Here is a 15,757-nt window from a genome sequence, read left to right on the forward strand (position 1 = left end):
TTGCCAGAGACATACCATATGAAAGTTTAGCTTCTTTTAGCCCCTGTTTGTTTTATATTATTTTATATATATATATATTTTTAATATTATATTTAATATTTACATTGTATTGCAAAAAACCCCACAACAAGTTAAAATGAGTTAATGAATATTGACTAATTAAACCTTCGTTATTTTTCCACCAGAAATGGACGACATAATTAGAAGAAGTGTTCTGAATGACGAAAAAAAAGAACTGGAAAAGACACACAACTTTGTGTGCATGTGTCACAATGCCAGGAGGACCCATTCAGTGTTGTGTTAGAAAAATTGAACTCATTAACCCTTCATGGACATTATAAATGTTTAAATGTTGCCTCAGGTAAAGACAGGAAAAGAGACTATTACAAATTCAACTGCATCAGAGCTGGGGAAAAAAGTCGAAACAGCTACAGAGCAGTGGGCTGTAAGGCCTATGTTTCATTTAAAGTACTCAAATGTTGGAAAGACCACACAGTCATCGTGCAGCGTACATATGATAAGCATGATGGGCATGATCCTTCGGACCCAAAAGACGCACATTTCAACAATATTTCCAGTGATTTGAGGAGGAAGATTGAGGAACTGCTTTCCCTTGGAACTAAGCCAGCCATCATACTAACCGAATGTCATAAATGGGCCAAAGAACATGGACACAGAGATCTTCACAACAGAGAGCATTTTGTCACACCACGTGACATTGACAGTGTTAGAACCTGCATGATGAGGAAGAAGCACTTTAACTGTGGAGACAGTCAAAGTGTACATACCTTACTTAATGGAAAACATCAAGAACATGTTCTCTTCTATCAACCATACACATCTGACCAAGAACTAATGATTGTTTTGCAGACACCTGTAATGAAATCAAACATGGAGAACTATGCAAAACAGTTAGTATTTGTTGACACCACGCACTGCGTTAACCAGTATTCATTTCCCTTATTCACACTTGTTGTAAGAGATGATCATGGGCATGGAGTCCCTGTGGCCTATGCTATTGTCAGCAACGAAAGTCAGAAAACCCTGGAAACTGTTCTTGGAATAGTTTGTGAGCATTTCCCAACTTCCCCGAGGTAAATAATACATTGACAGCTATTGATTTTGAAATAATTCCTTTTCAAAAAAGTTATAACATGCCAGAATCTAATGCTATAGCTGCAGCATGGGCTGCAAAAAACTTTCCTTTCCAGTTGTTAAAGTTATTCCTATAGGCTGTATGCAGTATTTTATATATCTACTTGTGAGTTGAAATGTTTAATTTGGCATTGAAGTGGTGCTTTGAGATAGCAAAAACATTTTCATACTGTTTATTCTCATTTAGTGTTTTCTTTTTTTCTGTAGAGCATTTATGGTTGACAAAGACTTTGCGGAAATAAATGCTTTGCAGAAGGTTTTTCCAGAGTCAGCTATCCTTCTATGCTGGTACCATGTCTTGCAGGTAAACCACATTGTTTTCTTTTCACGTTGTCTAAGATGCACCTGAAACACATTTTTACAACAGGGTCCTGTTGTCATGATTTGCCTCATTGTGATATTCACCTACTCAGGTTAATGAATATAAAGGGATAAAATGTTGAGTGACTATGTCCATCCATTTAAGACCACAGTGCACTCATCTTCTGGTGGCTGCTTCCCAAAGCTCTTTTTGACATTTAAAAATATGTTTGCCTGGTTGATTTCTGTAATGCACAGGTCCGCTTGTCCAGTGAGTGACAAAGTTATTTTTGGACGTCAGCTTTCTTTTATGCTTTTTGTACAGCTGCTCCTCTGTCTCTCTCTCCAGATTAACTTTTTTTCTCTTACATTCACAGGCTGTTAATCGATGGCTTTCAAAATCAGAGTCCGGGGTCCATGGGCTTTCTAACACCCAAAAGAGAAATGAAATCATTTCTTTCTTTTGTAAGCTGAAAGCTTGCACATCTGTAAGTGTAATTTGTCTATTTCACATTTTGATTTCTTGATTACACTAAGAGCATAATAACTTTCAGTTGCTAAAAAAAGTTACAGAGAGATACAAAATAGATTTTTGAAACAATTTCTAAAACTGGCTTCTTATCTTGCTTATCAAAACAAGTACTTAAGCTGTGCAGACCATCATTGTGTCACCCACTGTGCAGTAGAACTTGTGAGTGGGATTCTTTCACAGACAGATGCTGAAACCAAATATGCTTATAGGTTTAGTGTTCCTTCTTAGCCATTGTAAGAGAAGAAATAATTGCTTCTTAATACAAAAACACGACATATTATTAATAACTTAAAATTCTTAATGTTATTCAATAAAAGGAAAAGGGCTTCAATACATAATATTAAAGATTTCAATAGGTCTGTTAAATGGATTGAAATATATTCTGTTGCATCCAATTCTCTTAGGAGGACGACTTTAAAGCCACATCAGCAGAGTTCTGCCAGACATTTAAGCAATACCCTTTGGTGTGCCAGTATTTTCAGAAGCACTGGGAAGGCATTGGCCACATGTGGTGTGACTACGGCCGTCGCTTCAGTCACGCTCGTTCTGAAACAAACAATGTGATTGAAAGGTATGATTTATTATTTTGACCTCATTCAATTGTATTGCTGAAAAAAAGATATTATGCTTTAATCCAAGAGGCTAAACTGAGTAGGTTCGTCATGTCATTGCCAGAACAGGTTTTAGGCAAATCCTTTAAATTCTAGCAGCGTTTTTTATGTTATCACAACAAAAAACAGAGTAGGTGGATTTGCCTAAATCAGCTAAACCGGCACAGAGCATTCCTTTATAAAAGACGTGTGCAATAGGTATTTCAATTTTTAAAAAAATAATACAGTCTTGATTAAAACTTTAAATTCCTTCAATTACAGTTACTAATCATTTCAAATAACTGTTTTTCAGATTTTTCCACCGCCTGAAATACCAGTTTTTATCTGGCTACAAGAATAGGCGTCTGGATGATCTGATTGAAGTGCTCCTAGGGAAGGCCGACGACTACTTCTCAGTCATAAAAACCCTGCAAGATGTGGGCCGCATGAAAAACAGGTTTGCTGACACCTTGTCTCAAGTTTCAGACTCTGCTTCAAGACTGATGGAAAGTGGTTGGGCTCTTAAAATTACAGTCAAGAACAGCCATGGAGTTAATGCATATCAAGTCCCATCTGAGTCAAGAGAAGACATGGTGTATGACGTCTGCCCTGTTGAGTCCTACTGCAACTGTACATATGGCTTACGAGGACTTCTTTGCAAGCATCTAGTGTTACTTGCAAAATTAGCAGAGGCTGACAATGACATCTATCCAAACATGGAAACAGACATTTCTACCTTGGCAAGAATTGCAGTGAAAGAAAGGCATTACTTTGTACACTGTGAGGACTTGAAAGTGATAAAAATGCCAAGTTTGTTTGGAAATCTGTGTTTTTTTGCATCGGCTGAAACACTTCAGTGCACTTGTTGTACGTTCTCTCACTATAACACATGTGCTTGCCTGAAGGTGGCTTGTAGCCATTTTAAAAAAATGAAAAACTCTCTGAAAAGTCCTCTATCAACTTTGAATGACACTCCTGTAGTTGAAAGCACAGACAAAAAATGCACAGAAGATGCGGTTGGAAAACTAAATGCTGTTTTAGACACAGTTAAACAGTAGGCATTCATTCCAGAGGGTATTACTCCAATGATAGATGAACTGCATACAAATGTCTTAAAAACAAAACAAGTAGGCAAAAGTATATGCCAGTACGAAATAAAGACGACAGAGAATGCACGCAAAATTAGGCCATTGTATTCTAGCAAGAAACGTTCGGCCAGCATCGACATTCCAACAGTCTGTGAAAATGAATGTGAACAGTCGATAACCACTGAAAGAGAGACATCCTCTGGAGAAAATGAAAACCTTTTGGAATACAAAACAAAAAAGAGAAGAGTTAAAGCTAAGTATATGCATAAGTAGACTTTTGTGTGACATTTCAAAGGGACTGCATCCATTACTTCTGTTTATTGAAACCTAAAGCTGAATAGCTGTCTTAACTTTCTGCCAAGGAACAGTTGAAAAGAAATTGTTTGGTCTCTCAAGCAGTTGTTATTTATGTGTGTTATTCATTACTTTGGCTTGGTTGCTGTTTTTGATACAAATTCATCTGTGCCCATTGTAATATTTTCATATGTTACTATTTTTATATTGCTATGCATTATAAATAAAGGATTACTTATTACTATTAAAGGTCTGCATTTGTAATTGTTGGTATTATTTATAAAATATGTGCTCTTAAGTTTTTTGCTCCATAAAACGATACCTGTCACTTTTTGGACATAGAGTATCAGCTGTTGAGAATCCTGGCTCATACAAAATAGAAGTAAAAGGTTTCAACATCCAGCCTTTTTATGATTAAATACAAAGTGTAATAACAGAGTTATTGGGGTGTGATTTTGTTAATAGTTAGTCTTAAGTATAAGTTTAATAGTAATGAGTAAGAAAATATAGCCAGAATAATGGAATGAGACTAACACCTGACCTCACACTGAGATTTGGTATGAAGTGGCATGTTTGTGCTAATGCTGACATTGGGGCTCAGAGTTCCTCTGTGTGTATATATTTGTGAACGTTAACTTGGCTAATGTCCAAGGGTTTGACTGCTTTCCTGTTGGATTGTATCACAAAGAACAGGGATAAGAGCACCAGTGGCCGTGCACACCCTCATCTCTCTCCTTCACCCGATCATTAGTGTTGGAAACCGGCATTAGCTCAGAGTAGATTAGACTTCAGTATAGTGCAAGTGATTTGATTTTATGATTATTTGATTCAGTTTTTTCTGTGTTCAAGCTCAATTACTTTAATAAAATATGTTGAATTCAAACAAATAAATAAACAAATAAACTGTGGACATTACCCTTTTAAACCTTTCTGAAACAAGACAGGTAAAAACCAGTGTATAAAAGTTTACATAGGTATAAATAGCTCTAACACTTTACTCCAGCCTGGCGTCCACACATGTGGACATCACATTTTGGGTTATTTAGACCAAAATACTAAATCTTGATCAACAAGTGCCTGATATACAGTTATGAGGACATTATACTGCAACTGTTCTATCGAAATTTCAAATTAATGTCCTCATATGTGGCTCTCATTTTTCTCAGAAACAAAAATTAGGTAAAAAAAACAAAACCTGGTAATTCTTTCTTTTTACATTCATCGGGTTCCAATCGGCCCAAATATCAAAGAGAAATTAAAAATGCATGCCATGGAAGATTTCGGGTCTTAGGGGGTTAAAATGACCAGACCCCTCCGGCCTGTTTTCCAGGCCACTAAATTAAACCCAGTCAATTACCAATTGAACAGAATAAAAACCTACGAGGTCCACTAATAGTCCAAAAGTCCAAATCTTTAATAGAAAAGACAGGCAGAACTCAAACAAACAATAATCCAAACGAGGAGCATATATAAACACTGGAAAGTAAATAATTATAAGTTATTAAATCAGACTAATTAAATACAGTAAAACTAATAAGGGAAGACGAACACACGGGAAATAAAAATAACAGTGTAAACATACCAAAACTCAAAATAAAACAGGAAAGTTACTACAAACCGAGTGTGACACAATTACATTCATATTGAAACATATGTGATAATTTTCTTTCTTTGTAGCATTTTTAAGATATGTGTTAGAACAGTCATTATGCTGTTTGGATTAGGAACCAATCATTTTTGCCAAATAGTTAACACAAACTTAGAACAACAATGAACAATTTTCAAGATTCTGATTTACAGAACAAACAAAAGTCACAAAAGGTTTCATTATTTAAGAAACAAGATCAAGTTTTTCACACAGGAATGAAATGACAGAATCCAGTGCAGCGGGGCCAAAGGTGTGTGTCAGCAAACTGAAGGTTGAGGAATCAGTCAGTTCCTGTTTAAGATTGTGTTGGATTTTGAGAAGAGTCTGTCTGTTATTAGAAAGTAAGATTAACAATGTTACACCAATAACCCAAATACGGGGAAATGACAAATAATACCAAAAAAGATACAACTTTCATATTGTTTTACTAACTTACTTTGTCATATCAGCACTTGAATGGTCGATGCCTTTACAGACCATGTCTGTTGTGACATCGCAGGCCAATCTTCCGGCAAACCCGAGGGCTAGCTCCCCAGCCTCCTCTTCACTCAGAACACTAAACACTGTTACTTTAGTTTTGGCCTTCTTAGGCCTGTCAAGAATCATTGCGGGCAGTTTGGCTTTACGGCCCTAAAAAAGAAAAAGTGCAAACACCAAAAGAGCAGAGAGAGACACACACACGCGCACAAAGTTAAATGCTTTTGTTTACATGGTGTAATTGTGTATATGTTGCAGCAAATGCACAATTTCCAGCCACATTGTCACTTCATTGATACGAGTAACCCGGATTTATTTCAGGTGACATCAAAATCACGAAATGTATATCTACCCCAATCAAACCTCTGAAAACATGAACTGACATGTTCTCTGCGTTGATTCTGCGCTTGATCTCGTCTTCTGTTATTGTGTAGGTTTTCTTTTTTGAGCTTGGTACAGATAAGTGACCATGCACTCTGTAAACTGTACTAGTTCCTTCTGAATCAGTTTGGAATTCTGTATCTGCATCGATCCTGTCAACATCAGCAGCAGCAGCAGCATTATCTGTACTCAGACTTGTGCCGTATACTTCTGTTTCTTTTTCTTTGTCTTCAGTCTGTGTACCTTCATCTCTGACTGTCAGTCTTCCTATCTCACTGTTACTTGTCGATTTGCTGCAGATGTTCTCTCCCTTAGGAACTTTTCCTTTGTCATTCGCTGCCTGATGCTTTCCCTGATGACATTCTTCACTGGCTACTTCTATTGCTCCTCCTGTATAGCCACCCACTATGCTGCACAACTCCTTTCCCTCTGCTGTGCTGCACTGTGCTGTTACATAAAGAAGAATGATATAAACAGCACTATATCAATTTAATTGTGAAGAGAAATCCCCACAATACGACACAGTTATGTCTAAAATAGTTTTGTGTAAAAACTGGATCTTGAAACGTCCACTTTAATTACACAGTCCTGGTGTGCAAAGGCAAAATTACGAAAAAAAAATTCACTTTAAACATTTTTGGACATTGTTTAGTTATATTGTGACTTACTCTCACAGAAGATACAGATGCCACAAACAGACTTTGAACAACGCATGTGCTTGTATGCACCACATTTCTGGCACTGCACCTGTGAATTAAAAAAAAAAAAGAAGAAGAAATAAACAAACAAAAAACAAATGAACAAAGTCCATTAAATAAACAATCTATATGGCTAAGGACATGTCATGTACCCGGTCTTTGGCTGCAATCACACACCAGCACTGACTGCACTTCCTAGTTCGATCTGCAAAATATAATTTGTTTAAGTACAAGTTACATTTTCCAATGTTAGAGAAAAAGAAGGCAGCTAATTTTATCTTTACCTATTGAGGAAAATAACTAGTGGCAAAGTCGGGACCTGAGCTTTGTGATTTCAGTGTTGTACTCCTCCACTTGTGTTTTACCGTCAATGAGAGATTGGGCAAACTAATAATTGACGAAGAAAAAAAAAAAAAAGAACAAAAAGAATTAGATTAACAAAGAAATGTTTGTTTGTTTTTAACCCCCCCCCCCCCCCCCCCCCCCGAGAAAAAAAAAAAACAGAGCAACCAAAGCAAAGCATTACTGCTGAAATGGTTCAATCTACAAAAAAAATTGAGATTTTACCATCCTGCCTCTAAGGCTTTAAAAACTGAATAGGCAAAAATGTAAACATTACTTATATAGGTTAAAGCTATAGTTTTCAGTACCATTATGACATGCACTCCACATGAGTTCCCATCCTGTTGATGTGGGTGGCTCACATGTGACAAGGTCCACTCTCCAGCGCAGCCTCTTGCTGAAGCAAATGAGCTGAGAGATCGCAGTTATTACAAATAAAAAGCATATAGAGAAATCAATAACCACGTTCGGTAATGATTTCAATTAAATTAAATATGTTATGTTAAATATGTTAATTAATTACCTCCAGTTTTTCAACACCGCACTTTTTCTGACCTCCGACTCGCCAAATGAATTCATATAGACTAGAGCTGGGCGATATGAGATTTTTTCATATCACGATATGTTTTTTTCATTTCAGGCGATAACGATATCTATCACGATATAAGCCAAATAACTATATTTGTAAGATTTAAATGTGCCGTTGCTCACAAGTAAAATGTGAAATAATCAGCAGCTTGTTTTTATTTAAATATTTATTTCCCATAATAAGTTCAACAGGGTAGATGTACTTAAGGAACATGAGACTTTTTCAGATAAATAAAGGCAAATATTGCAAACTACACAAAAGGCAGCCGCTAAAGCGTTTAAGTTTCAAAACAGAACAAACGAAACAGACTAAATTGTCAATTCCACTTAGAAACAAAATATTAATTCTAAAAATAAATCTTAGTTTGTTTTACAGAAGAACAGACAAAACTGACTAACTTTTGTCAATATCAAATAAACTGAGAACTAAAAGGAAATTCTCAATCTCTCCTTGTTGTATAGCTTAGCTTTTCAAACAGTTTTAACAGTTACTTTAGTCTGACAAAAGCCGAATGACGAATTAGCGCTTCCAGTCAGAGACTGAGGCTACGTCCACACGTACACGGGTATTTTTGAAAACGGAGATTTTCCGTTTTCGTTTTAAAAAATAATCCCGTCCACACATAAAGGCAGAAATGAAGGAAAACGCTGCTATGAACATGCCAAAGCAGCAGGTGGCGCTAGATTCCTAACCGTGCAGAAATGTTGGCCAATCAGAAGTCTAGAAGCCTCGGTGGGAAAAAGTAAACAAAGCTGGGGCATAGAAGCAGAACCGAGTCGTATGTGTGGACGGACAGTAACTGTGTGTATATGTAAGCATTTAAACACTGCAGAGAGTAGAATTAACAGTAACAGTATTGTAGAAATTCATTTCACCGAAACAATAACGTGGCGCACAGTGTGACGCATGCACCAGTTTATTGTATTTCCAGACTTGCTTTCGGCACAATTTACAGTGCACGCTACTCTGTTTTTTGTCAGACTTGAAATAGCCGAAATACCTTCACACTACGGAACCTCTATGGCTCTTCCGTTCGCCAATCTCTCCGGCATTGGAACCATCATCTGTTTTCTCTTCGGTCATGCTCGGTTGATTTTTTTAGTCGGCACACTCATTTCCTCCATTACGCGCTGGCTCCATTACCCGCTGGCTGCTTCCCAAACAAACACACGTGTGGCTTGGCACTTGTGCTGTACGTAACAAGTCACGCGACGTGACGCTGCGGCTGTGATTGGTTCGGCTCTGCGCTACTTAATTTGGATTGGCTGACCTTTTTTTTTTTTTTTTTTTTAAGAGGACAAGAGCGGCGAGGTCTATCGCGATAGCTTGATTTCTCTATCGAGTAAAAGTTATATCGCGATACATATCGTTATCGTTCTATCGCCCAGCTCTAATATAGACTATGGTCCTCTTGGGTATGTCACAAAACTGTTTTGTAAAAAGATGGATATGGTAGGCTTGGGCCTTGAGCTTTCCTAATGAGGGACACTGAAAAGTATCATGCACTAGAGAGAGTGCAAAATCTGTGCAACTTACAAACAAGGTCCAGTGGCTGCCGTTTTCCAGACAGGCTCCAATCAATTTCTCATACATCTGAAAGATGTTTTTCTGGAAATAAAAATAATGTGACAAGTATGTTTTTCTGTCAAGAATGACACTGCAAAACTGCAAAAGCTTGTCAGGTGAGACTTGTAATTAATTCTGCAGATACACAAACATATAGAAAGTGTCATTTTTGGTTTACATTAATTAATTTCTATAGTGTGTACAAAACAAATCAAGACCACAGACTCAACACGCACCACTAAATTTTTGGTGTTCTTTATCAGTTGGCCAAGACAGAAATGTTTTAATCTGTGTGCATTGCTTTTGAACAAGTCTTTACACAGAAAAGGTTTCAGAAAGGTATTTTTCAGGTTCTTCTGACAAGGCTTCAATTTTGGAAAATGCTGTTTGTTTATAGTGGCAACTTATAAACCCTTTGTGATAAGAACATAGTTACCACAGTCCAAGTCATACCTTCAAAAAGTATGCACTTTGTGCTCTTGTGGACCCATCCAAAATTTTTCCAGTGATTTGGCTTGGTATTGGATAAATGTGAGGGAAATTCTATAAAAATAACAAATACACCTATGTTTTCAAATACATTACAAAAAACGTAAACATGCTATGTCATTATGATCAAACAAGCTTTTCAACATACCTCACACTGCAAATAGATTAGGCCATCTATTACCTTATAAAACAAATAAATAAATACATATAAATAAAAACAGAACTAAGGAACACGATTCATTAAGTAAATTGTACAATAAAGTGTATTTAAAGCAGAATTTAACATTAGTTTTATGACAACATAAAAGGATTTTTATGTCAAGAGGTACCTCATCTGAAATGTTAGTCTGGTCAAACAGGGATTTCAAACTTGAAATACCAATAGAGTTTGGTCCAGCTACTCCCACAAGGTAATCTGTGAGAAAGCATATGCTGTAGTCAACAGATATCATTTTCTTTTTGCATGCTGCAACCATCATCCATTTCAGTCTTCTAGGAGCTTTGTCTGGTTGTAGTTCTTTTTTCTCCTCCTCTCCCCTCATCTATTACAGTTTTTCTCGATTGCTAAAACACATTTCTTGAAACTATGCCTCATATTCTCACAACAGTAAACACAAATCCATAACATCTCACTCAATTTCCCAAACATCCTATTTCCAGGTCAAAATGAAGCTCTACACTCAAAACTATTCACTCTTGCTGAAAAACCAAACTTTGCCCTCAGACATCAAACACAAGCCCTCAAAAACACACACACTACAACAGAGTTTTGCACACTGGTACAATTAATTCAAAACAATAGTTCCAAAACAATTAGGTTGCTTATGGTTCTCCCCTTCAAAAACCTTTTCACATGATAAACACAAAAGACGCAACCAATGTATGTACAGTGGCACATTTTTATTCATGTACTATACAGTACAACACACACCAAAAAACATTATTCCACCTCAGCATCTTGTCTTTGGTCTGGGTCAGGCCAGAGAATCTCATCCACATCACAGGCTATATTGGCCCTAGCCAGGCAGCGGGGGTAAAATCCTCTTGCATGCCTGATCCACCCCTGGCATGCATCTACTGATATGTCTAGGCAGGCTTCTTCCATGGCCTGAAGGAGGTGAACACGGACATAAGGTTCTCGGTCATACACTTTCCACCGCCATGCCGAAAATAACTCCTCTATCGGGTTTAGAAAGGGAGAGTATGCAGGCAGAAAGATATTAGAAAACCTTGGGTTATTGGTAAACCAGTCACGAACCAGAGCAGCGCGATGGAAGCTGACGTTATCCCACACAACAACGTAGTGAGGCTGCTCTGGCTGTGCTGGTTCCCTGTAGTCCAGCTGGAACATATGTTGTCTTAAACCATCAAGAAAAGCAAGGAGAAGCATAGTGTTATAGGGTCCTAGTACGGCATGGCGGTGGAGTACCCCTCGTTGGCTGATGGCTGCGCACATAGTGACATTCCCCCCACGCTGACCAGGGACATTTACAATAGCCCGATGGCCAATTATGTTCCTCCCCCTTTTCCTTCTTTTGGTCAGGTTAAAACCTGCCTCATCCACAAAGATTATTTCATGGGGAACAGGCCGTCCTTCAGTCTCAAAGATTCTCTGCAAAACACATAACACAGTAGAGTCAATCGGTACCCTGAACCACAGTTCAAGAGTGCTGAAATGGCAGCATAAACTGCCATGCTGTGATGGTACACAATACTTTATACAATATCCAAACTCATACCTGAACATATTCCACACGTTGGTTTTTCACTCTGTCAGAGTTTCGTTCGAAAGGGACTCGGTATGCCTGTTTCATCCGGAATTGATTCTTTCGGAGGATGCGGTCAATTGTGGAGAGGCTGATGGCATTTATGCCTCGAAAAAGATGATCATCCTCAATCACTCTCCTTTGAATCTCTTGCAGGCGGATTACATTATTTGCAATTACCATGTTTACAAGTTCCCTCTCTTGCCCCTCCGACAAAAGCCTTAACCTGCCTCCACCAGGTGGTCGTCTCTGTGTCCTACAAAAATAGAAGCACTCATTACTGTAACTGTCACACATTCTTTTTACAGGAAAATAATGGAAACATACTGAAACTCAAGAAACATAAGTTCAGTAACTTAAAAGTTACTGTACAAAGCAGTCTTACTGCAAGTACACCTACCTGTTTTCCTCCCTGAAGGTTCTGATGATGGAGGCAACAGTGAAGCGACTCAAATTTGGTTGTACTCGTTGCCCAGCCTCCCTCATAGTCATCCCATGGACAAGGACATGGTCAACTAAAGTGGCTCGAATTTCATCCGAGACTGACTGTCTTCTTGCCCTTGCTCTTCCCCTTCCTTGTCGCCGTCGTTCTCCACCTCCACCTCCTTCACCACGTCCTCCTCCTCCTCCACCTCTCCCTCCTCCTCCACCACCTTCCTGTTGTCCTAGACCACCTCCTCCTCCTCCTCTTTCACCACGTCCTCTTCCTCCACCACGTCCTCCTCTTTCACCACGTCCTCCTCTTTCACCACGTCCTCCTCTTTCATCATGTCCTCTTCCTCCACCACGTCCTCCTCCTTCAACACGTCCTCTTTCTCCACCACGTCCTCTTCCTTTGCATCTCTTTGGATCCATTGTTTCAAACCTGAATGAGCTGACTTTGGCCCTTTTATCTATCCATCGAAGGTTCTGATTGGTGTGTGATAAATTTTGACTCCTAGTGTTTCCACCTGGTTAATTGTGTGCTAACTGAGCTCAAGCTATGCTGACTTAAGTTAACATTATTGAATGCTAGTGCTTTCTAAATGACTACATGGTGTAAGCACTGAAAAATGTAGGGATTTGTGTGTAGAGTTTTGCAGTAACAGTTCACCAAATTTGACTCATGTGTCAAAGCAGGGAATAGTGTTTATAGTTCAGGGAAATGGGTGAGCTTTTTGAAAAATAGCGTTACGGTTTTGAAATTTTAGTTTAAAAGCCTGGTTATAGTGTTTAAGCAATCGAGAAAAACTGTAATTAAATTGTTTTCTGACCTTCCTAACTGTTTCCGACCTGTCTTCCCAATGTGATGTTTAAGCAATATATGTATGGTCAGAAGGGGGTGAAATTTTCATTGCAGTTGTACGTGTAACATTGCATGTGATAATAAAAGGCTTGATTGGTTGATTATTCAACATGAGTTGACATTTACCTGACATTGTGAAGGAGTCACAGTTTCTGTAAGGGTGTAAGAACATAACATGTGGATTTGTTACACTTCTTTTTCACAAGTTAATAACAATCAATAATTTTCATTCCATTATTTACAAGCTATCACACGATGTCCCAGGGACAACATCTACACGATGTCCCAGGGACAACATTTACACGATGTCCCAGGGACAACAATTACACGATGTCCCAGGGACAACATTTACACGATGTCCCAGGGCAACTTCTACATGATGTCCCAGGGACAACATTTACACAATGTCCCAGGGACAACATTTACGCGATGTCCCTGGGACAACATTTACGCGATGTCCCTGGGACAACATTTACACGATGTCCCAGGGACAACATCTACACGATGTCCCAGGGCAACTTCTACATGATGTCCCAGGGACAACATTTACACAATGTCCCAGGGACAACATTTACACAATGTCCCAGGGACAACATTTACGCGATGTCCCTGGGACAACATTTACGCGATGTCCCTGGGACAACATTTACGCGATGTACCAGGACAAATTTGTAAATTTCTGGATTACTGTTAATCTCCATAGAATCAAGAACTCATGTCCAGTTTCACAGCTATGGACCAGTTAATTATGTTTCCAGGTGATAGTTTGATTCATAGATTCAGCACACAACCATAAGTCTAGGCCTTTTAGTCCAGATTCTCTTCACTTATGTTTGTAAAATGATCAGGGAAGCTACTGCAATTTTGCCTGACCCAACCCCCGGGCCACGAAACACCCAAAAAGTTGGGGAACACTGGTTAGCTAATGCTGTCGTCAAGTAGCCTATCGCTAGCAAACAAACAGCAAGCCAAGTGAGGAACATATGTATAATGCTTACCGTTTATTAAAGGAAAGTATCCTAAATTGACTTCAAATTCGGCGGACAGGAGGCGGTTTTTCGCTTCTTCACTTGTATTTCGAAATAATCGAAGGCGGGTATTTCGAAGTCGCGAAGGAATGACGTCACAAGAAGGTGATTGGTCACTTGCAATGTTGAACCTGGAACAACATTAATTATGATGATGTGGGAACAATGCTGACACGAGGAAATCAGATCGTCCGTCTTAATGCTAGACTAACTGACTGCTCACTATAGCTTACACCTATTTACCTGCCTGTTAAAACCACTATCTAATGAGCCAATCACATGGGAGAAACTCTGTGTATTTAGGTACATAGACATAAGTGATGGGTCAGTCGCGAAGAAATGGCTCTTAGAGCCGGCTTGTTGAAGTGAACGATGCGAGCCGACTCCTTATTGGGAGCCGTGGGATTTTTTTTGTCTCTCACTTTTTTTCGCAGGTCAGCCTTTTGTTTGCGCTGAGCAGAGACAGGAGGAAACAAACAGACCCTTGCGTTTGCGCCCTGCCTCCTCTGCTCAGCCGGTAGTTACACTCGCACACGAAAAGAGCAGGAGGTTAAAGAAAGAGAGCTGGGTTTTCTGACAAACCATCCTACTTTGGCAAAATGTCCTACCCTAAGTAGTTAATGCACATTTCTGCTGTCACAGAGTAATACCAGCACAAATTTAAGTAGGTATGATGGTTTGCCACTTAAATTCGCCCATCAGAGTAGGCTTGTAGCTCATAAAGCCAGGACGGTTTGCCACTTAATTTTACCCGTTAAAGTGTTTTTCTAGCTCTTATTAATAAAGGTATGATGATTTTCCACTTAATTTTAGCTGTTAAAGTATGCTTCTAGCTCAGTTTCACAAAGTTAGGACTGTTCACCATTTAACTTCGTGTTGTGCGCATGCGCACAAACAACGGGTAGGATGGTTTGTCAGGTAGGATGGATTCCCAGAACACCGGGAGCAACAACAAGTCACAACATCGTCACATTAAAAAGGTATGGTAAAGAAAATTGAGTGACACCAAGAAAAGAAGAAAAATCTGGAACCATTTTAATTTTATTGACAATACAAAGGCAGAGTGTAGAGCCTCGCCGTTGCTCTGCGGGTACCTGGGACTACTGGTGACATGCTCAAAACAGTAGTCCTTTGCAAAGTCTTTCATTTCTTGACATGCAAATTGTGGGCCATTCTCGGTAATCAATGCTTTAGGTATTCCATGGCGTGCAAATATTGACTTTAAATGCACAATCACATTGGCTGAACGAGTTGGGCTGAGTATATCTCGAGAAATAATCTACTACCAACAGATAGTTTTTGTCTTTTAGTGTAAACAAATCAGCTCCTAAATTCTGCCTCTCAGGTAAAGGTGTGGGCATAAGAGGTTCCCTCACATTAACTCTCTCCTGTATGCACAGCCTGCACTTAAGGACAAGTTCACTGATCTAATTACTTAAGCCTGGCCACCACACTGCTTGTTGGGCACGTTCTCTGGCACTTAACTACCCCTTGGTGACCCTCGTGTATTTTGTCCAAAACTGCATTTC

The 15,757-nt window shown here is 38.9% G+C and overlaps 2 protein-coding genes and 2 long non-coding RNA genes across 5 annotated transcripts; 1 reads left to right on the forward strand and 3 right to left on the reverse strand.

Moving 5' to 3' along the window:
• Positions 1-201: 201 nt before the first annotated feature.
• Positions 202-3,635, forward strand: LOC308388780 (uncharacterized protein; the record flags this gene model as incomplete). The annotated part of the gene is made up of 5 exons (XM_080869673.1): positions 202-1,094; positions 1,363-1,459; positions 1,833-1,943; positions 2,392-2,558; positions 2,891-3,635. The coding sequence occupies exons 1-5, from the start codon at positions 739-741 to the stop codon at positions 3,633-3,635; spliced, it is 1,476 nt and encodes a 491-aa protein (XP_080725799.1). The 5' UTR covers positions 202-738.
• Positions 3,636-5,437: 1,802 nt separating this feature from the next.
• LOC308388435 lies at positions 5,438-8,995 on the reverse strand. Its single transcript, XR_013970091.1, has 7 exons — positions 8,029-8,995; positions 7,814-7,916; positions 7,483-7,550; positions 7,316-7,368; positions 7,134-7,212; positions 6,044-6,237; positions 5,438-5,935 (listed from the first exon to the last, which is right to left on the reverse strand). It is a non-coding gene; the product is annotated as an uncharacterized lncRNA (long non-coding RNA).
• Positions 8,996-9,487: 492 nt separating this feature from the next.
• Positions 9,488-14,239, reverse strand: LOC308388455. Of its 2 annotated transcripts, XR_013970097.1 has the most exons (7): positions 14,199-14,239; positions 13,327-13,352; positions 10,479-10,564; positions 10,298-10,330; positions 10,114-10,203; positions 9,631-9,702; positions 9,488-9,522 (listed from the first exon to the last, which is right to left on the reverse strand). It is a non-coding gene; the product is annotated as an uncharacterized lncRNA (long non-coding RNA). The 2 variants fall into 2 exon arrangements; XR_013970098.1 differs by lacking the exons at positions 13,327-13,352; positions 14,199-14,239 and having other exon boundaries at positions 10,479-10,691.
• LOC308388454 (uncharacterized protein) lies at positions 10,695-12,795 on the reverse strand. Its single transcript, XM_080869206.1, has 3 exons — positions 12,316-12,795; positions 11,889-12,171; positions 10,695-11,761 (listed from the first exon to the last, which is right to left on the reverse strand). Exons 1-3 carry the CDS (start codon positions 12,768-12,770, stop codon positions 11,090-11,092), a joined length of 1,410 nt encoding a protein of 469 aa, XP_080725332.1. The 5' UTR covers positions 12,771-12,795; the 3' UTR covers positions 10,695-11,089.
• Positions 14,240-15,757: the final 1,518 nt, after the last annotated feature.

This window comes from Rhamphochromis sp. 'chilingali' (assembly GCF_963969265.1).
Source record: "Rhamphochromis sp. 'chilingali' genome assembly, chromosome: 20".
Classification (NCBI taxonomy): Eukaryota; Metazoa; Chordata; class Actinopteri; order Cichliformes; family Cichlidae; genus Rhamphochromis; species Rhamphochromis sp. 'chilingali'.